Genomic DNA, 22383 nt, shown 5'->3' on the forward strand with positions numbered 1-22383 from the left:
ACGATTATAAATTTAACAATTATTAAACATTATTCATGAACTTTTATGACATTATATCATTTTAAAAAAACTGCAGAATATGTTTGATATTTAAATGTTGAAATTTGTATTACTATTTCTTTTATATTATATTCATTTTATATTAAAATACTTGTATTACTATTTCTTTTGTATAATATTTTTTTTATTATAAAATAAGTTAATAAAATAACGTTAAAGGAACTAGCAGGAAGCACATCCATTGTCGTTTAGAGTTTTTATCTTTATTTACAAATTTGTTATAATCGTTAATGTACTCGGTAACAAAATTGTATTGCACATATAGAGAATTATTGTTAGCGCTAAGGCGAGAAAATTAATTAACAACGTTGTTTTTTTCTTTCTTTTTTTCTTATCTCTTCACTTCTTGCTCTTTCCATGTGACAAACAAATCAATACCATTAGAATTGGACAAAATGTGTTTTTTTTCTTTTCTTTTTTTTCCTGCGTCGTTATTGTATTATTAATATGTACTCACAATCAGTCAGTAAAACGTACACGTAGATAGCGTTCTTAGTTATTTTTTTCTTTTTCTTTTTTTTTCTTTTTACTTTTTTTTTCTTTAAGCACAATCTTAACATTATCCACGTAATAAAGGACGTAGCTTTTTCAACGTAAAAAATAATTATTACAGCGGGTAAAGATACTTACATAGATATTTGTTAGAATTAGATCATCTAACTCTCGAGATAAGCCGAACATTTTAGAACTTTATCAGTCACGTTTCAAGCTTGATACGAAAACTCGAATATTCACATAAAATAGAAACGATTTTAATAACAATACATATCTATCACTGATATAATCGATAAATTTTTTATTCTCTTTTTATTTCTCTCTCTCTCTCTTTCTCTTTCCCTCTCTCTCTTTTTCTGTCTAATTATTTATTTATATGTAACGAAGACGAAGCAACGTGAATATTTATCGATCACGTTAAAAATGACAATTACCCTTCACTTAATATAATTATGATCGGAAATTTTCAACATGAATTGAATTTATATACTAAACATGTGACCATTTAGTTCATTTTGCTCGGCCGTTTAAATGAAAAATAAAGATCAAGTAGGAGATCTCAAGATTTATTTCGTATAAAATTATTTAATTAAAAGTATCACGTAAGAATTATTAAAATGACGATACTTATAATAATTTTATACGAATTAGCTCGATATACCTACTTACTTATGTACTTATATATCTTTTTTTCCTCATCGTCATTTGATTAAGATAAACGCAAACTCACAGTTAAAAACTATCCCATATATTACTAACAATAATTGTTCGTTAATTTCTTTCCATTATTTGTTTATTTCTAATTCGTTTTATTAGCGTATAATTCTAATGGATGTGCGTCTGTGTGCTATTATACTTTATTGGAATAAAATAATATCTTTCTAGATCCCATGAGTTTGCGTTCCTATCGATTTTACAAAGTAGGTATATTGTATGTGCAACGGTGTGTAATATATTTATCTATATCTTGATTGAAACTTAACACTAAAAATTACAAGTTAGGATAATCGTATAATGATTTTTATAAACAATATCGAGAATAGCATCTAAGAAACTGAAAATTCGTATCATACATGATCTATCGATAATTTCTCTTTTCTTCTTCTTTATTGTTTTTTTCATAAAATTTTTTCACGATTACTTTGCTGATTATTTTGCCATTGAATAATTTTTACACATTACTTTTTTTATCAAGAATGAGGCTGCATGTATGTGTGTATGTATATGTATATGTGTATGTAAAGACATCTAAATTTCGTTTATAAATAAAATAATACAATTTATTTAAACAATCACGAGAGAGAGAGAGAGAGAGAGAGAAAGAGAGAGAAAATGTAAAATTACATTGATAAGTAATTTGTTCAACCAAATATATATTTTAAAAGAGATATATAAAAATTATAATCACATGATTAAGCCGTACATATTTGATATAATTTGTCTAACATCTCAAACGTAGCAATGATGTAAACGAATAAGGTCTAATTATTATAAAGCGATTACTATGATCTAGATATAACATTGGCTTATTAGTTACTATAGCATGCCCCATTCTCGATGTACTAGCACTTCTTTATCTTTTTTTTTCTTTTTTTCTCTCTTTTTTCTTTTTTTTTTTATAATATCTCGTAGGCCTGACACCGATTCCATATTCACATATCAGTTTTATGATTAGGCGAACGTTTATGTTTTTGTATGTTAATCCCTAATATAAGACGACGATCGTACGTGACGATTTTTATTTATTTATTTATTTGTTTATTTATTTACTTATTTATTTGTTTATTTATTTTCTTTTCATTTCATTCTTCTTCTCTTTTAATTATTTTTTTGTTTTGTATGTAAAAACGGTGTTGACCGTTTCGCAATGAGAAATACTTTCTGCTTTGGCGTCTTTTTATTTAATTCATTAAATAATAATTTAATTTAATTATTTATTTTTATTTATCTTTCTCTCTCTCTCTCTCTCTCTCTCTCTCTCTCGCTCTATGTATCTATCTATTTATCTTTCATTCATTTCTTTCTTTTCTGTTTTCTTCTTTTCTTATTTATTAATATTATTTATTTTATGATTTTGCTGATGATTTGCCTCGGTCGGTCCTGTTTCTTACCTCTTTTTTTTTTCTTTTTTTTTTGACGAGGAACGATACACAGGCCGGATATTATCCATTAATATTTTGTTCTTGTTAATAATTTATAATATATCATACGATTTAAGAAACATTTAAATTGAACAACGTCATAACTCGCTCGCACTTTATTTGTGTAATTGTGTTTAAGGCGAGTCCGTCAATATATTATATGTGTATATAAAATTCGAATGTGTCTTTGTCTTTATCTTTCTGTGTCTATTTGCATGTACATATGAGCGTGTGTTTCTGTTATGTGTGTGTATATGTGTGCGCGTATTCGGCAGACCGCCAAAAATGAACGAGAGTTGAAACTTTCAACAGCATTTTACTAGACTCCAACGTGTCGCATAAACTATACAAAAATGAGCTCTCGAAGTTGGGAGAAACGAAATTATTTTGGACGGTACGACGAAGAAATATTTATATATATATATATATACATATATGTTATCACATATATACGTATATATACATATATGTTATGTATGTATATAACAAAACATTACCACAATTATCAAAAAAATCTCTTTTGTGTTTCACACAAATTCAAATTGCTCGTAACTTTTCTCCCGTATTTAACATTGATCAACGGAAGTGGAGAATATCTTTCTCTCTCTCTCTCTCTCTCTCTTTCTTTCTTTCTTTTTCTCTTTCATTCACATTCATTCAATCTTTTACAGACAACACACACAAAATTTTTCATTGCGAAAACGCATAAAGGTCTTGTGCACTTTTCTTCTGTAGTATTTTTTTCTTCCTTTCTTTTTTTTTTTTCTTTTTAGAACCTCCAAGACGACACGTTTCAACGTATCAAATGAATTTTTTCTTAATTACATACTTCCTTCTCTAGATCATGACTATTTAAATCATTTATAATCGAAAGACACGTGGGTGTGTGTCTTGTGTACATGTAAGTCTTTTTCTTCTCGTCGTTAATATTCATACTCCAAATTTCGTAGAGATCTGTAAATTGGAATTAAAATTAAAATTAAAAAAAAACTGATAACTATTAAATAATAATTTATTATTTCATAGTTGACTTCTTAATACTTTACAATTGAATTAAGAGTACATATCTAGATTTAAGTACATATCTACATTTAAACTCAATAAACATTCGGAAATCAACTATGAAATTATTAACAATAATTATTGTATTAAAAATAAACGAAAGATTGAATATATATCTCGTTGGTTCGTGTAACTAATTGTATCTAATTTCGTACATATATCGAACGAGGTACTGGGGAGTGACGGTTACTTGAGCCGCTGCGTAACATTTGCCAAGGCAACAGCAAAAGCTTGCAATGCACTGAAAGGGTATTGAAAGTCCAACGTGTAGGCGTTTCCATCTATCCGACCAAATTGCATTACCTATAATATCACGAAAAATAAAAGAAAAATATTTCGTATTAATAAATTTGTCGATATGAATGAATTAATTAAATATAATAAATAATTTATATATATATATATATATATATATATATATATATATGTACAATATTTAAAACTTGCCTGTTTCCCTCTAAACTCAATTTGAAAATTTTTAGCACTTTCTTGTGTTACTCTACCACCAAAATCAAGCTGATAAACCTGACTAGCTTCGTTCCACATCGGTGCTTTATTGTGCATCACAAGTTCTCGTCTGGTTGTCTCCTGTTTATTATGACCATTAGACATTCCTGCACCCCTTTGTTTTAACTAAAATAATATAAAAATATAGATATATGTGTGTGTGTGTACGTGTCCGTGTATTCATAACGATACTCTCTTTTATATATTATGGATTTGAATTATTTAGAATATTTTCTCTAACTTTCTGACGGAGTTGCGCTTTCTGAAAAGTTTCCAAATCGCGATAACTCGACGACGAGTCGTCCTGTATAAGTCCTTCCTCGTCAGAACTCTCGCCACGACTTTTTCGTGTTCGCCTATTTAACAAAGGACTCGATAGAAGTCTCCTTCTGATTGGCGAAGCCGAAGCTGGTCTCTTTCCTTTCTTCGAGGGTGCTGGACTGCTTGGTGAACTTCTTGGCAGTCTGCAACTTTGAAATTATTTTTTTTCACATGAATTATTAAATAAAATTTTGAAATAATCTAATTTTTTTTGATTATGTCAAACAGATTTACCTTGAAGATGGACGAGGTGATGGAGGTGGTAACGAATGACTCTCATCAAAGTCTCTGAGTCTTGCCGCAAGACCGTCCAGTGATGATGCCAAAGATCCACTTGGACTAGAACCCCTAAAAATGATATTTAACGTAAAGACGTTACCCATGATGTATAAGTGCTTATGACGATTAATTAATTAATATTTTTGTTTAATTTCAATTTTTATTTCTTTTTTCTAATAGTCACCTAACAGGAGACACACAAGTTTCCAATCGACATGGTTTCTCAACGCAAGTTTCATCGTTACCATGAAGTATCTTCTTTTGAGGTTCCATCACGGTATCGCTGTTAATCTCCCCTAATACTACTATATTCAAATCACTGCACTTCTCCTCCGTTACAATTTCAGAATTATTAACAACGTTCGATACTTCCTCAAGGTGTTCAGGCAATTGCGGAGGTGTAGATATAAGTTCGTTACTAGGAAATATATCACTGGAGTCCAAACTCTTCGATTTACCACAATTACGAAGTCTTGGTGGTTTAGTATTTTGTTGTCCAATGTCATGCTGAGGTCTATTCTTTTTCCTTCTTTTCGTTTTTCTTGAAACCAATACCAATCTTTTGTTAGGTGCTTCCTTTCTCAACATTTTCAAGGCAACGTCGCAAGGAACCAACTGATGAACGTCTACCAGATCTAAATATCCAACGCTACAACTTCTTACTATCGAATCGTTTGAACAAAGTGGACCGATGCTAACGACCGTTGGTGTCCTATGAACTCCACGAAATTGTTCGATGTCCGGCTCGGCTCTACTCTCTTCGTCGATAAAACGAAGCTCTTCTGTCTTTCCATTCGATTGATTAGAAACATTGATTTTTCCATAACTACCCTGAGATTTCATTTCCTTTTGTTGTTTCAAATTACACGGTGAACATGAAGTCGATTGTTCGTGATCAGAATTATCTGATAATTGATAGGAACACGTAGACGGAAGTAATAAACTGGACGAACCGTTCGAGCCATTATTATTTTTTGGAAACGGATTTAAATTACTTTGCGATGGACTTATGCTCAAGTTAGTTCCATTATTTTGATTGTTCCTTGGATGTAAGAAACCGTGGCAGCTTTGTTGCACGTTGTTCGAGTGATTGGAGTTTAGGACGTTACTCGAACACGACGTCATGATGTTCAAGCCGTTCATGTAAATCATTTGAGATTGGGAACAATCGTTACCACCTTCCAAATTATTTAATATGGAGTTTTGCGAACTCGACGCTTCACCTAATGGTACTTGGCCGTTATGCATGGACGTTGGAATGATGTTGGACGAACTAGAAGTTAGGCTAGATTTGTCCTCTTGAGATATCTGATTGAGTTTATTATTCTCAAATTCTTTTTTCGTAACCATGCCAGTATTTTGTTGATCGGCCAAGGCTGTTTTAACTCTTTGAATATTACTCGAGTAATCGGTACCTGTATTCGACGTTGCTATTAATGTTTGAGTCGGTGCAACAGCATTTTTAGGCGATTGCAAAGCTGGAACGTCGCAACATCTAGGTGGATTGTGTCTCGGTGGTGTCCGATAAGTATTCGTAGGTGCGCTTCGTATATTCTCGTACAAATTTGTCATCTCTTGAAGATCTACATAAGGAAACTCGTTTTCATAACTTTCGACGCGTGCCAAAGAGGCAGGTAAGGCTTCTGTGGTTAAAAATTGATTCGAGATTTGTGACTTTGGACGATTTGGATTCAGTCGTGCGTTTCGCGGTGTCATAGGAGCTATCGGAGGTGGCTGAGTCTCCGACGTTGCTCTAGAAGTTCCCTGAAGATCCTGAAATGTTTCCTCTTCGTCTTCGGAAAATAAATTAGGGTTGAAACTTGGATCTGGACCTGTGAAAACGTGAAAACTTTTTCATTTAGAAATTTTACGAAATCGTCCAAAGATAAGTATGAAAAAAAAAAGAACAATTTGAAAAATGAATCGAATGTTAACCTGCAGGTAAATCATCTCTCAATTCCGTCATTACCAGAGTCATTTGCCTTGGCTGCAAATGTAACAATGATGTTCGATAAGTAACTTGACCTAAGTTAGCTGGTACAGAATCTGCCAAGCCGTGGAATTTAAATTTCGTGCCCCAAATATTTGACGTAACTTCGACCAGCCTAGCGTGCTGCAAACAAATAGATTCAGTTAGGAAAGGATCATGATTCCACTTGCGTTCCTTCCTAAACCCAAAATACTCGTTAAGATTTATCCTACGTCACGCGATTCCTAATATATATATATATATATATATATATATATATATATATATATATATATCGATCGAGTAAGTAATTCAACTGATAAGCTTTGAAAATTCTAAAGGTATCTTCTACCTCGGGCAAAGTGTCGACGTAAGTGAGATCATCAGTTTCCTCTGCGCTCTTTTCTTCCTTCCTTCTTCTATTTTTTCGACGATTTCTTGGGGAACCACATAAATCTGCCGTATCTCTTTCTGTATCAGAGCCATCACTGAAGGAAGGACATTGTGACATATCGTCGAATAATTGTAAAGTGTCTTGACTCTGAGGATCGAATATTACAAACTCTGGCCTGATTTTACTAGTTCTCCGACCTTTTAATAATGGTACCAAACCACCTAAATATTCTAAATATAATGTATAACAAGGTATAGGTTCTATGGCATGTCTAAGCATTGTACAATGTAATCTTCCACTTCCAGCTGGTGGCCTAGATACAAAACGTCTTAATTCTCTTGGCTCTGGTACTGGACACCTAATAAAAAAAAGAAAAGAAAAAAAAGCGAAGGAAAAAAAAGAAAAAAAAAGCTATTTCAATCAAAAATTGTTCAATATTGTTATTATATTTAATATTGCTTACCGTATCGTACTAGCAAACAATGCAGCTACCGATGCTCTTAATCTAGGTGGTAACGGAAGTTGTTGGACACTGGATTCTCTCGTGAGGGCTGCCCTCACTGCTAATCTAGATAGCAACTGCAACGAACCGACCCTCCTATGACGTAGAAATTTCATTTAGAGTTAAATAACGTTCTTAATTATTATCCATTGTTACAAGAGACTTATGTTACGTTACGATACGTTCACATACGATTTTAATATCATATTCGTGAAAATATTACATATGCATTATTAATAAAATTTTATACTTTTTATATAAAGCACGATTAACAGATACTTTACAAACTAATATCATGTGTGTGCGCGCGCGCGCGCGCGTGTGTGTGTATACAAATATAACATTAACAGAATCGTAAAAATTATTTATAATTATTAATAGATATTTTATATATTGATTAGCGAGTCATTATTATTATTTATCCGACATGATGATTATAACCAATAATGAAATGAAGAAATAAAAAATAAGAAAAGCACATACATAAATCGTATTATATATCACCTGGAGACCCATGCCGCATGTACTCTTGCACCAGTGGCTACGAAGAGTCTTCTGTCGTTATGACCCCAGGTTAAAGCCGATACAGGGCACTGGAAGATAACGAAACTCGTAAATCAATGTCAGGACGATAAGAAGTCGTTTTATTTCTCGCGTGTATAAGAGAACATACCTGCGTGTATGGAATCACTGTTGTGTAAACGAGGGTACCGTTAACCGAATAGAACTTTAATAGGTTCGTATATTCTAATGAATTATTTTGAAGAAGAGAATCCGAATCCTTCGTTCCCGCAATAGCTAATAGCTTTCTCGAATTACTCCATTCTGCATGTAAAGGTGTTTTTAAATTTGTACGTATAGTTATCGGTGATACGTCGTCGAAGGAACGAAGCATGACTATGTTACCATCGGCAAGACAAACAGCTAATACGTAATTACGTTCGTCTGTTGATTATATAAAAATATAGAAATTAATTAAACTTCATATATTTGGTGTATTAACAAAAAAATGTATTGATATATAATTTTTTTGAATGAACACTTCAACGAATGTAATTTTTTTTTGTTTATAAAAGACAATAATAATTCATATTGTAAATTTATTAATGCATATTTATTTACCCCTTCTTGATCTATCGCTTGTAACATCTTCGTCCCCTTCCTCCATCGTAAATTTTTCGGCGCTCCAAGCCATCGAGGTTACGCCCGCTGCCAATTGTACCTCCGATACCATTGCACCATGCACATCCATCACTATCAATTGTCCAGCCGTTGTTCCAAAATAAACCTATCGTCATCGTAAATGATGAAAAAATTTCTTCCAATGAACTCGTGCGACAAGGTGACAATCATTATTATCAAAAGAGATCGATAGCACAAATTCGAAACACAAAAACGTTGATAATACAATGAATAAGTTTAAACAAAAAAATGAAATATTTCTTGCCTGTTGATCATCCGGTGTCCAAATCCCGCAAGTTATTGTAGCTTTGTCGTTGAGCATCGACGACCAATATCTTTGTCCACCAACACTACCGACCAATACGAAACCGTCCTTAAAAAAAAGAAGAAAAAGAAATCAATAAAATCTAATCGATCGATAATCGAATTCTTTGTAAAAGACAAATTTCTCGTTTAATTTTATTCGTTCTTGAAGATATTCTCTGGTTACATTTGAAATTCGATATCTATTTCATTGTATTTCAATACGTCCGATAAAATCAACTCGATAATATGATCCGATGGATATATCGACCGAGAGTTAATAATAACAAACTTGTTTGAAACGTTCGAATAATAGAATAGAAATTACAAATTTCTAAACTCTTGCTGAATGAATTTGAAAGTTTTCAAAAACGATAATAAGGAAATGGAATCAATTTAATAGTATACAATATAATTGATCGTATATACCCGATAACATATAAGAGCCATGCGACCATCGTGAGACCAAGAGAAATGCGTCACTGGCGTGTTCCTATCATTAATCAATTCGATACTCCATCTTCCTTCGTATTTTATCCAAACGAAGATTACACCTGAACTGTCACATGATGCTAACTTCTGATAGGGCTCGTTCCATTTCACAAATATTACCTGTAAAAAAAGTACGATATATGTATGTATAATATATTAGATAAAGTATAGTATATGTATACATTAGAAAAATGTTAGGAAGTATTGGAAAATTCAACGTTTTTTATTTCGTAAAATTATAGATCATTATACTAATCTTAAGTAAAAGGACAAGTTGATAAGTTTTTCATCAAAGAATTTGGGTTAAACAGGATACCTTAAAATGTGTCATAGTTCTTTTTTTTTCTTTAATAAAAGTAAGAGACAGAAATAAGACAATTAAAAAGCGAATAAATAAAATAAAAAAAAATCTTGATAATAATGAGCATAGAGAAGTGAATTTTAATTTAAGTCAATTTTTCATTTATTTAACAATATCATCTCTCTTTTTATTCTTCTTCTTTACTATTACCGTTTTAATTTTGCTTTCAATGTACTTCGATAAAAGGATAAAGTATATCGACTTCGTACTTTCTGACAGGAATTTTTCTTTTCTCTTTTCTTTTTCTGTTTTCTTTTTCTTTTTTTCTTTTTTCTTTTTATGATCGTGCCTCGTTGAAAGCAGCAGTCAAACCTAGTCGAATGATCAAAGCCCTGCTTTTTATCTCGGGATGCCATTAGAGGGATTTGTATTTTCGAGTACTGGCCTGTTTCTTTAATGAAACCGTGTTTCAAAGATAAAAGAATATCTGTCATTTTCATAGAAACTTGTACGAATTTTTGTCTTTCTTATTTTTTCTCCCCATAAAAACAGAGAAAGAGAGAAATGGAAGAAAGTATATTATAACTTCGAAATAAGATGTCCGAAGAATGCGAAACTATACTCGAGGATGACGAGATATATACACGAGTAAAATAATTAATAATAATAATAATAAAATAACTTTGACAAACCTTCTTTTGTGCGGACATTTATTTCGTATCATTCATTAACTTCAAGAACGTGATCTATCTCGCGTATTTCATGTAATTATCAATAGCTATTGTTAGAAAGGATTAATTAATTACGTCGTTTGAAAATACTTCCGATAGAAAAATGATTGAATATTAAACCGTGAAAGGAATACCTTTAAAATAAAATTGTTTAGAGGCTTATTTTATTTGTTTCTTTCTCTCTCTTTTTTTTTTTTTTTAATATTGCCCGTTCAATACGAATAAAAGGCTTCTAGTTGATTTCTATTTGTAAAGAAATCCCTCGAAATTCTATGGGGGGGCATGGTAGGAGAGTAAGGGGAGAATGTGTAGTCAACAGGGTGTATAGTACGAGCTGGATTAATCGCACTTTGCGTGAACGTCGAATCGATGCCGGAGCATCCACTTGTCTAGTGAAAGAAGTCAACGACCGGGTATACATAAAGGGATGAAAAAAAAATTATCGAGAATGATCAGCTACGTGACAGGTGCATAAAATTACTAGTCGAGGATAAAACTTTTTTTTATCTCGTTTTGTTGTTGTAAAAAAAAATAAAAAGAAAACAAAACTAAAATCGTAAAAATATTTCAAACAAAATTTTAAGGCCATCGTTTGAACGCACGAAAACGATTGGTCATTTCAACGAAAATCGAATATTTATTTGCTTAAAACAATTGTCCCCGCATATAATTCCTTTATATGTTACTCTTAATAAAGCTAATACGTATTGCTTAATTAATTATCGATAAATAAATAACTTTACAAACAAAACATGTTATTTTTATGATCGATTGTTACACGACGATAAAACGCGACGTATTTCTAAGTTATCAAAAGAAACATTTTCTTTATTTTTCATCGGTTTCTCTTCTCACGTTTGGTTTTCTTCGTTCTCTTGTTTACCTATTGAAAATTCCCACGATATATTTTTCTCGATCGAATCGATCTTACGGTATTGTAGAAAGAAAGAAAGGGAAAGAAAGAGAGAGAGATAGAAAGAGAGAAAGAGAGTGCATTAGAAGTAGGTTTCATATATATTTCTGAATTTCTCAACTTTCTTCCAAAGGCTATGGATTTGCAGATTACGATAAAACGTAGCAGAAGGCGATAGGAACGATATCACCAAGGAGATACACGAGTCTATATTTCAAAAATTGTGAAAACATGAACGACGGGAGATATACTGAGATGAAAAAGGAAAAATGAAAAGAAAGAAAGATAGTAAGAGAGAGAGAGAGAGAGAAATAGAAGAGGATAGAGTTCATGGAGGAGGGTAGTGATCGATAAGACGGTTGCCTCGAATTCTCTCGTGGCATCGAAGCCATATATGTAGAATGCGAGATTGTGGCCCGAGTACTTCTCGAAGATTATGTGTAAAATTCCATGCACGACAAAACATCGGCAAAATATCTTCCGATGTTGAGATTTACCAAGAATTTCGAACTCGAATATGAAGAATTCGATATTGAGATCCTTCCCCTTTATAGATAAGATTTGATGAATTGATAAGAAAATATGAATTTTATAGTCAAACGAAATTTTCTTTTCGTTCTGTTAGTTCTTTAAAATATTTGTTTTTTTTCTTTCTCTCATCGAACTAATGGAATCCCATGAAAAGCGTTAAAGTAAATATACGCGTTAGTCATATGCGTTTATAATACATACAAAATTCATCTATGTTTCAATCATTCGAAATGGGATGTTATATAAGTACCTTTACATACAATAATACACGATATCGTCTTCGTCTTGCATTGCTTTTGAATAGACGAGAATAATAATAGTGTTTCGTATGGGAAAATCATCTTTACTAGAACGTTCGAAATGCATTTACAATAGTCGACAGGTATAGAAAGGCTGGAAACAAACGAAACAGAACGGAATCAAATCAAACCAAATCAAATCAAACTAAACAAGACAAACAATCTGAATGATGTTGTATAGAGAAGTTGTAACGTGAATTATGATTCAATAGTTTTTTGCGTTTGTTATGTTTGTTGCGAATGGAATGATTTAAATGTTTCATTTAAATAATATTTTTTAAGGATTCCAGTGTATTCTTTGTGTGTACATATGTGTATCGGTCATTGGCTCTCTTTATATATATATATATATATATATATATATATATATATATATATACGTTCTCTATTTCTCTTTTTAAACCTTCGTTGATAAGAGAAAGATGGAGGTATACTTTTCCCTACAAGCATCGTATATTTTCCACTCAACGAACGAACGTGAAAAACGAGAAGCCCTGTGTTCGACCTCCCACGCTTCCCTTTTGTCCTGCACGAAGCTAAGCGTAACATGCTTCGCTCGCTTTTACTCGATATGAAATTCTGTTTCCAGTCGTACCAGCGAAGGAGTAGAGAGTTAGGTACTTTTACTAACACCTTTTTCTCTATCTCTTATCCCTTATCTCTATCTCTATCTTCTTCTCGAAAAATGAGTAAAGCTTACTCTCCTGAATCTTTTAGTAGACTATTGTGCCAGCTTTAGGTATATATTCGTCTCCACTTTTCGTTTAAATCTTACGTCTCTCTTTTTCCTTTTTTTCCCTTTTCTCCCTTTTTTACACACACACATACACATACATACGCATCTATACACACACACACACTTAAATACACATATGCACATATGTACATACATACATATATACATATATACAAACAGTTTTCATAATGTTTTTATCTTTTTCTCACTCGCCACAAAAGACAATCTTTCTTTATCTTTCTATCTATTCCAAGGGAGCCTTTGAACGAACGTTCTTCATTTAGCTAATTGGCAGTACTTGATGGCAATGCTTTCACTTCCTCTCTCTCTCTTTTTCTTTCTACCTCTCTTTCTCTTTCTATCTTTTTTTTTTACTTTTCGAAAGAAGATAAATGCGTTTCCTTTTTCTCACCCTTACATCCATTTATTTCTCTTTCTCTTTTTTTCTTTCTTTCTTACTCTTCTTCTTCTTCTTCTTTTTCATTTTTTGTTCTATCTTCCTTATTTTATATATATATATATATATATATATATATATATATATATATATATTATATGAAATTCTTTCACGAAGCTCGACGACGAGTAAAATCGTAGGGTATCGTAAGGGTACAAATGCAATGCGGCAAAACGCTGCAGCGAATCTTGGAACGTTTCTCTCGTCGAGTCACACGCTAAATCAATGACTGGAAGCGAACGAGGTCTTTTTCAATGTCAAGGCAAACTTCCTACCACTATCTGTGTTACTTGTGTTCTTTATTTCGTTTCAATTTAAAAAATTTTCAGATTTCCTTCTCTTTATCTTTCCTGTATGTGAATATTTCTCTAATATAAATATATTTTTTTGTTTCTTTCTTTGTTTGTTTGTTAATCGTATGAAAATATATATCAAAAGTTATAATTTGGTATATCTTCTCACCGTCATATATATATATATATATATCTACATATTTATATAAATATTTTTTTTATAAAATATTTAATAAAAGTTTAGTTTTACTGATTTACGTTCTATAGGTACAAGCCACGTGGCGGCTCTTCATCCCCAAGGGATTAGTACATTCCTAGTTCGACCCTGCATCAACGTTTTCACTGTCCCACTTAGTGTCTCTCGTTGATGTTACTTCTACAATAAACCCAAGAAGCTCTAATGATGTCAACGCGAAGAGATTTTCCTCGGTTCAATCTCTCGATTGTTCGGAAACGTAGCCACCTGTATCTTTTTTCTTTTTCTTTGTCTTATTGTTGTTGTTTTCTTTTCTTTTTCTCTTTTTTTTTCTCCTATCTTCAGACCGAACGTAACACGAGACAAGAAAGAAAAAAATATACATATTATTTTGCATTTGCGGTTTCGATTCTACATTACAGAGACGATTTATTACGTAACACGTCATCGTTAGAAGAAAAGACGTATTAGAAAACAGTAGTTCTTATCTTTCGAGAATCGTATTTTAATAACTCGGAAATATTTGCGAGAAGAGAAAAGAAAAAGGAAGAAAAAAAAAAGAAAAAATCGTAGTAAAGAGAATAATTCGAATAGGTCATAGGAAAACTGGAGCAAGTCTTGGCCTTACTCCTTTCAGTGGACCTTCTATTTTTCATCTGGTTTTATTGTCAGACGTAGTAACACCTATACTCGACGATAAATCATTCCGATATTATAGACGTGTTAAAAGGAAAAAGCTTTCTTCGAGGGAGACTCTAAAAGCTTCATTCAAATCGACACGAAAACCCATTTAGAATTTTATATTACTTAAGCTTCGTATATTTATTATTACTTTTCATTTTTATTTTTTCTCTCTTTCTCTCTTTCTCTCTCGTTCTCGTTCTTGTTCTCGTTCTCATTCTTGTACTCGTTCTCGTTCTCGATTAGATCGAGAAAAAAAGAAAAGAAAAATATAAAAGAATTATTACGAGGTAGGAGTACGTCGTTGAATGCTTGTGACAGGAATATACTTAATCCAATAATGAAAATAATAATCACATAACGATTTCGATAAACGATCGACGAAGAATGAAAAAAGAAAAAGAAAAAGAAAAAGAAAAGAAAAGAAAAAACATCTTTGTTTTAAACGAAACACAAATGGAAATCGGAAATCGGCTCGTAATGGAAACGAGCACGACGACTTGGTGTTATACTGGCGATTATCGATTCGTTCCTACGAAGCACAGTTGGTACGGCCTAGAACAGGAATAACTGAAGATACGACATTATACCTAAGTAAGTAAAAGTACCTAACCAGTTGGTCAAACTCGTGGAAATATAAGAGATCAAGAAGAATAATGTTCGTTTTCATATTCGATCTCGATATATGGCTCGTTTAATGTCCCAAGGATAAAAACGGACCAATCCGTTATTTTCTTCCCCTCTTCCCTTTATTTGCCGTCTGATCGCGTTACATCCATTTCTTGTTTCGTAGCAAACATTTATTTTTCGAATGAGGAGAGGAGTTTGTGGTCGATAATCGACACGCCCAGTCCGTCGCCAGCTCTTCCAAATATCTTTGCTGAAAGCTCTCAGCTTATTTTATTATACACGTCAAAATTTGAATTCAATTACCATAATGATTATCGATAATGGATAATACAATATATTTTTGACAACAAGCTTTTTCTATTTTTTTCTGTTTCTGTTTTTTTTTCTTTATTTTTTTGTTCTTCTTTCCATTCTACTCCGAAATTTTCTTCGTATAAATTCATATCTCGATCTTCGTATCTCGATTTAATCTTGATAAACGGATAATAAAATTTTAATGATCGACCTGAATAACTAGGGAGTAAAATAGATCTAGATAAATAAAATCGATCGTTCGATATGCATTAACGCTTCGAATTTGTTAAACGTAAGTTCAACGTACCGTTCTATGGGAATCGGTGACGTTCGATCGAGAACTTTGATAATTGGCAGTACTTTTAAATCGAGCTGTGTGCCAGTCCATTGGTTGAACCGATAACGTCTCGTCGCTTTGATGCTTTCGTAAAAGAAAAGAAAAAAAACAACGATATATATATACATACATATATATATATATATGTATGTATGTATGTATGTATGTATGTATGTATGTATGTATGTATATATATGTATAAAGAGAAAAAAAAACAGATTCTTTTTTTAGCAAGCACGTGTTGCCTATTTAGCTATTTTAGTGACTTTCTCTTTTTATTATAAACAAGATTTAGGTCAGACGATAGTCAAATTATTCTACTTAAATCATTCTCCTTTCTTGAATTGCGAATTTTTTTCGTACATCGAAATAAAAAATTTTTATATTTCTGTCCAATCAAAATCTATATACCTAACATTGAAATTTCTTGAAACCTTTCTATATCTACAATTAGGGAATTTTAGAACGAAGTATCACTTACGTTTCGCTGCATCGACGAAATTTCACGAATGAAGTGATTTCTAAAGAGAAAAGTGATACCTCGAAGATGCATTGGTGTGAAAGGGAAAAGGAAAAAAAGTAGAAGAAGGGTTGAAAGGTGCTTTAGCACGATCGAACGAGTGACGGTCTCGAAGATAAGAGTTGAGAGTCACTGTCTTAAAACAGCACTGCGTGCCAGATCGATACCACGTCGGCTACCCTTAAACTCTCTGAAATACAGACCGATGTGAACGCAAAAGCATGTTTCTCTCTCTCTCTCTCTCTCTCTCTCTTTCTCTTCCATTCTCTCCCACTTCTCATTAAAAAAATAAAATCTTCATAAGTGATAAGAATAACATTCAAAATCAAAATATCAAACTTTTTAGATCTAAAAACTTGTTATTTTTTCATTTACTCACAAATGCAAAAAAACGAAAGAAAGAAAAGGAACGACGATAATAATCGAAGGATAATAAATAAATAAAAAAAAAATGAGTGTGAAAAAGTTTAGAAATTACTTTTTAAACAAACTACGCAAATTTGAATAAATGAAAGGGAAAAAAAGAAATACGACGAAAAAGAGAATATCTAAATGAAAAAAAAAAAGAAATAGAAAAAAGGTGAAACTAGTAATTTCATACAAATTTTGAATGAATCAAACTGATCGAATTTGATCGATATACAATTACAAATGATCTTCCCCTTTTTCTATTTTTGCGTTTCTCCCTCTCTCTCTCTCTCTGTCTCTTTCTCTCTCTCTCTCTCTCTCTCTCGCTCCCTCTCTCCCTCTCTTGCTTTTGCACTCATTAACACGATGCTGGTAGTTCATCGTTGAAGGAGTCAAAATTACTGACAGTTCGTGCACGAAAACAACGCAATGCTCTCTGAGAGACTTGCATCGTGAGACGAGGGCAGACGCCTCGTTTGTTTCGTCACAATATGTGAGCTTGCGAAGGCTCTTATTTACAGCACAGCCCTCTCGAACCTTTAAAACGGGGGTGTCAGGCTCGTGAACAGAAGAGAGCCAGGTTGCGGTGAGGGAGTGTAAGGTGAACGAGCTTTTTTACTATCTCTGTCTCTCTCTCTCTGTCTCTTTCTCTCTCTCTTACTCTCCCTCTCTCTTTCTCTTTCTCTTTCACCCTCTTTCGTCGTATATCTCTATCTCTGTCAAACTCCTACATACCTACATATATACATATACGTATGTATACGTATATATGTACTACGAACGAGAACGCATAGAAAAAGAAAGGAAAAGAAGGGTGGCATTGGGTGCTGGTACGTATAACGCGAGAAGAGAAGGTATAGGAGAGGGTAGAAGAGAGGGATGGATGGCATGAAATGTGGAGTAATAACGCGCGAGAGACGAAGACGAGAAAATATCTCCCTGGAAGCTCGGAGATTTTAAGCTGCTGTTATTAATACCGAAGAAGTCGTCGCACTATAAGCAGACTTAGATGCTTCTATCTCTTTTTCTTTTTTCTTTTTCACTCTTTACCTCTCTTCCTTCTACTCTCTCTCTCTATCTTTTTATTTATCACTTTATAATATTGATTAAAGGTGAAATCTCTTTTAATCAATTTAGACTGTAAGTCAAAGATTATGATTTCTTAAATATGAATGAATATAAGTATTTAAAAAATGTTGCTATTTAATAGATTAGAAATTGTTTTCTTTAAAAATCGATTTTCTATTATATTATATATATATTTATATCATTAATGTGACAAAGTGTTTTTCTTTTTTCTTGTTAATTTAATCGATTTATTTGCTTTTTTCTTCTTCTTCTTTTTTTTTGTTCTTATCGATTAAATTAAAATTGAAATGAATGATTTATTTGAAATGATTTAATCTAAAACCTTCTAAAATTTATCTTTTCGCGTTTAGGGGAAACGTGATCGAAAGGTTCGTACGTTATCAACTATTTCCAAATATTAGATTTCTTTCTTGATCGAACATTTAGAAGAAAACCACACGAGTGGTATGAAACTGATAGGACGATGAGCTTTCGCATAACTATTTTATCGAGTTCGTTCAACCCTCCATCGTATAAGATACATATATGTAATATGTATGTATATAGTATATACATACGTAGCCACGTGTATGCTACGAAAAATGAGATTTCAGGATGTTTAATCGAACGTTCAAATCATGATTTACACTCAATTTACGTTGTCAATGTCTGTTGCTTTACGAACTGGAAGGAAAGTTCATTTCTTTAATATCGTTCTCCCGTTAATTCTGCTCCATTTACATTTACACGAAACGATTTCGACTTAATAAGATAGAGAAAGCGAGAGATTTCTCTCTTTCTTTCTTTCTTTTTCTCTCTTTCTTACTCGAAAAAGTTTATTTGATTTTTAAAGATTAGTTAAGATATACAAATATATATTATTGAATAACTTTCAAGAAATAATTTTCTTCTACGAATAATCATGAACATATATATATATATAGAATCATGATTATTCATGATTTTATATATTATATATATAATATTTGAAATTAATTCAACATTAATTCATTTAAATAATCTTAAAGGATTTACCAAACGAATGTAATAACGTTGTACCTGAAATACGTCAGTCTATATTCACGCTTGGTGGAATATATATGGTAATATCATTATTCAAATAATCTTACGAGTAAATATCATTGTATTCATCGTCTCTATGTTAGTAGGCAAAAAAGAAATAGAAGAAAAAAGTAAAAATAAAAAAATGGAATGAAATAAAAGAGATAGAAATTCACGATTCGAAAGTTTCACGATATTTTTCATTGTGCTTTTAGTACCAAATCTCTCTTTTTTATTTCTGAGAAGAATTCAACGAGAGTACTGATTTAATTTGCGGCTGGTCGACCGTAGTTTTCGATAACATGAGAGATCCACGAATATTGGAATCAGTTTCGAATCGTTCGCTATTTTTCTCTTTCTGCTTTTCTTTCCTTTTTCTTTTTGTTTCTTTTCTTCTAATTTTTCAGCGAGTTTGGTAATTTCCATGGAATTCAAAAAGTTTGTAAAAAGAGAAATGATATAGAAAAAAAATGTAGCTCGAACGTCGGTGAAAAAAAACTCTCTAGCCTCGCATTCGTACCAATGGCTTCAAATAAAAGAGGATTCTAGACAAAAAGAAATAATTCAATTAAATTGTTAATCCTTTATAACTTAATCTTTTTTATCTTATCTATAACAAAAATTATATTATATAACGTACAATTTATAGTATTATTTCTATTAATTTAAATATAAAAAAATGAAAAACTTCAGATATACGAATGAAACGAAATAAAAGTTTAATAATGCACGTTAACGAGCCCGTACAACTTCAAATTTATATTATAGAAGAGTTCATTGATACCGATCAAGGATGATCAAGTTCGACGTAACACGAAAATAAATTTTCATGAAATCAAAGTGTCTTGAAATACTGAGAGTTACTCGTTCATTCGAGTAACTTTGATTTTGAATTCGTGAAAATCAAACTCACTTCGCTACGATGACCACGGAGGTTGTAGTTTGCTCGTAACGGAAGTTCCGCTGCTCTGGTACGACAGTGTGAAGTAGTAAATGTCACTCCGACTAGACCACGAGCATTCCCGGTAGCTAACCAACCCTCCTGATAGTAATTTGTACGATCAAGCTTCCATCCTTCGTCCTGAAAAAAAACCCAAAAAAAGGAACTTTATAAAACATTCATATATTTCTATAATTAATTCTTATCGTTAAAAAAAGAAAAATTAAATCAGATCAAATCAAATTAAATTAAATTAAATAAAAAAGAAAAAAAGCATTAACTAGAGAAAAATATAAATATAAGATTGTACATTCTTATTACCGTTAAATCTTTGAATACGATATAAAAGATTTTATTAGAATGAGATATTACTGGAGTATAGAGAAAGACTAATGTTCGTTAATTAACAGACGTATCAAGAAGTAATTAGAAATACAGGAAATGTTCGATCCTTTCACCCAATTACTACTCCACCCCCTTCTACGATCGAAATCATCCCTTTCTCATGTACCTATGAAACGTTTATACACGTGAACGATCAGAGTCCATTGTAAACGAACAATCAACGAGACAGAATTAAGTCTGATCGAGTGGAGAACGAATTTCTGTTTTCTTTTCTTTTTGTTCGTTCATTTCTCCTGCTCATCCTATCTCCTAAAACAACATTTAATCACTTGCTTATATTTTTTTTAGAAAGAAGAAGAAAAAAAGCAAGAAAAAAATGAATAAGTAAAAATCATTGAGAAAGAGTATCAAAGAAGTGTATCCGTTATCCGATATCTCTTTAATGGTTAGAAAGAGATAGATAGATAGGTAGGTAGGTAGGTAGGTAGGTAGGTAGATAGGTAGGTAGAAAGAGAGACTAAACGAAAATCGTCTGGGTCACGACTGCTGTTTGAAGAATATTCGATTACGAGAAGCCCGACGCATTCGCTCACGGCGATGGTGAGTTAGGGTGCTAGTCCGTTGCCAAGGAGAAAGATGAAATTCTCGACGGAAATGAAGCCGAGCGAAGGTTCGTGTTGCAACGAAAAGAGAGAGAAAAAGAGAGAAAGAGAGAAAGAGAGAGAGAGGTTGAACATTTAGTAGGCGTTTCGTCCAAGAAATTTAATTGAAGGAAGCACCCATTCTCTCTTCTACATATGTATGTAATTGGCCAATTAAGTTTCCCAAAAATAAAAGAAAAGAAAAAAAAAGAAAGGGGAAAGTTTCTTTTCATTTCCGTCCGAATTGAAACGAAATTTTACATGAAAGAAAAAAAATTTGTTTAGAGATACTCGTCTAAAAAAAAAAAATCATACGAGAGTAATATTTTTTTCTGTTTTCCTCTTTTTTCCCTTTTTATTCTTTTTTCTTTCTTTTTTTTTTTTTGTTCTTAATGAATAAAATACGTTCTTCGTCGAAGTGAAAAAATTGTTCCCTGTTCTTAGAACGATACTCGAGTACCTGAAATCGCCCTCGTAAATTACCCTTAAGTGAAGAGAGAGAAAAAAAGAGAGACAGAGAGAAAAAAGAGAGAGAGAACAAGAAAGAAGGGGAGAAAGAGAGAGAGAGCTTTCTCTCATGCGGTAAGTAGTAAACTCGAGGAACAAAGGCTCCGGTATGACTTAACCAGTAGAACAATGGATGCGTTTGACTCGTCCAAAGAAATCGCCGCGGAGAAGCGGAATTTTCCGAGCCGATCTTTTCGTTCTTCTTGTTCCTAAAAAGTGTTCGATAAATCGTGTCTCCTTTGAAAGAGTTTATTTTCCCCTTTCTCTCTTTTCTCTCTTTCTCTCTCTCTCTCTCTCTCTCTTTCTCTCTCTCTCTCTCTCTCTCTCTCTCTCATTCTTTCTCCGTCCCTATCTTTATCTCTCTGTCTCTTTCTATCCTCAATGTTATTATCGAGCGAGGAAGGAATTTTCCTTTTAAATTATTCAACGATACGGTTTTAATGCCGGTCGGGGTTCGTTTGCATATCTCCAAAAAAAAAAGAAGAAAAAAAAAAGAAAAAGGTACAAAAAAAAAGAATAAAAAGAAGAAAAAAAGAAGAGAAATGAATATTCTCAAATCTCTCGTGTATCAGGGGTATAGTTAATGAATGATATATAAATTCGTTCTAAAAATCTTTAAAAAAATTTTCCAAAGGGAACGTCATCGTCGTCGTCGTCAAAAGTTCGTCGTCGTTTCAATATAATTTCTTATTCAACTTTTGTTAGGTGGAAAGATTAACGTAGGAGTCCGTCGTTCAAGTTGCCTCATTAAAAATTTTCGCTCACACGCAAAATATTGCGTTTTAC

General features: G+C 32.3%; 1 protein-coding gene across 5 annotated transcripts in view; it reads right to left on the reverse strand.

The window, feature by feature from the left end:
* Positions 1-241: 241 nt before the first annotated feature.
* The window catches only part of LOC127068305 (tubby-related protein 4), a 29397-nt gene continuing 7255 nt past the window's right edge, over positions 242-22383 (reverse strand). For 4 of the 5 annotated variants that reach the window (XM_051004269.1, XM_051004268.1, XM_051004267.1 and 1 more), the window contains 15 exons: positions 20078-20245; positions 9645-9827; positions 9178-9285; positions 8853-9018; positions 8404-8675; positions 8235-8323; positions 7692-7826; positions 7187-7586; positions 6801-6978; positions 5050-6697; positions 4821-4934; positions 4507-4735; positions 4206-4391; positions 3914-4061; positions 242-3650 (listed from right to left, as the gene is read on the reverse strand). In XM_051004269.1, the coding sequence (XP_050860226.1) occupies positions 3945-4061; positions 4206-4391; positions 4507-4735; positions 4821-4934; positions 5050-6697; positions 6801-6978; positions 7187-7586; positions 7692-7826; positions 8235-8323; positions 8404-8675; positions 8853-9018; positions 9178-9285; positions 9645-9827; positions 20078-20245 (3993 nt within the window). In that variant the 3' untranslated portion in view covers positions 242-3650; positions 3914-3944. The remainder of the gene's footprint in view (positions 3651-3913; positions 4062-4205; positions 4392-4506; positions 4736-4820; positions 4935-5049; positions 6698-6800; positions 6979-7186; positions 7587-7691; positions 7827-8234; positions 8324-8403; positions 8676-8852; positions 9019-9177; positions 9286-9644; positions 9828-20077; positions 20246-22383) is intronic. The other variant, XM_051004270.1, reaches the window with a different exon arrangement.

This window comes from Vespula vulgaris, chromosome 13 (assembly GCF_905475345.1).
Source record: "Vespula vulgaris chromosome 13, iyVesVulg1.1, whole genome shotgun sequence".
Lineage (NCBI taxonomy): Eukaryota > Metazoa > Arthropoda > Insecta > Hymenoptera > Vespidae > Vespula > Vespula vulgaris.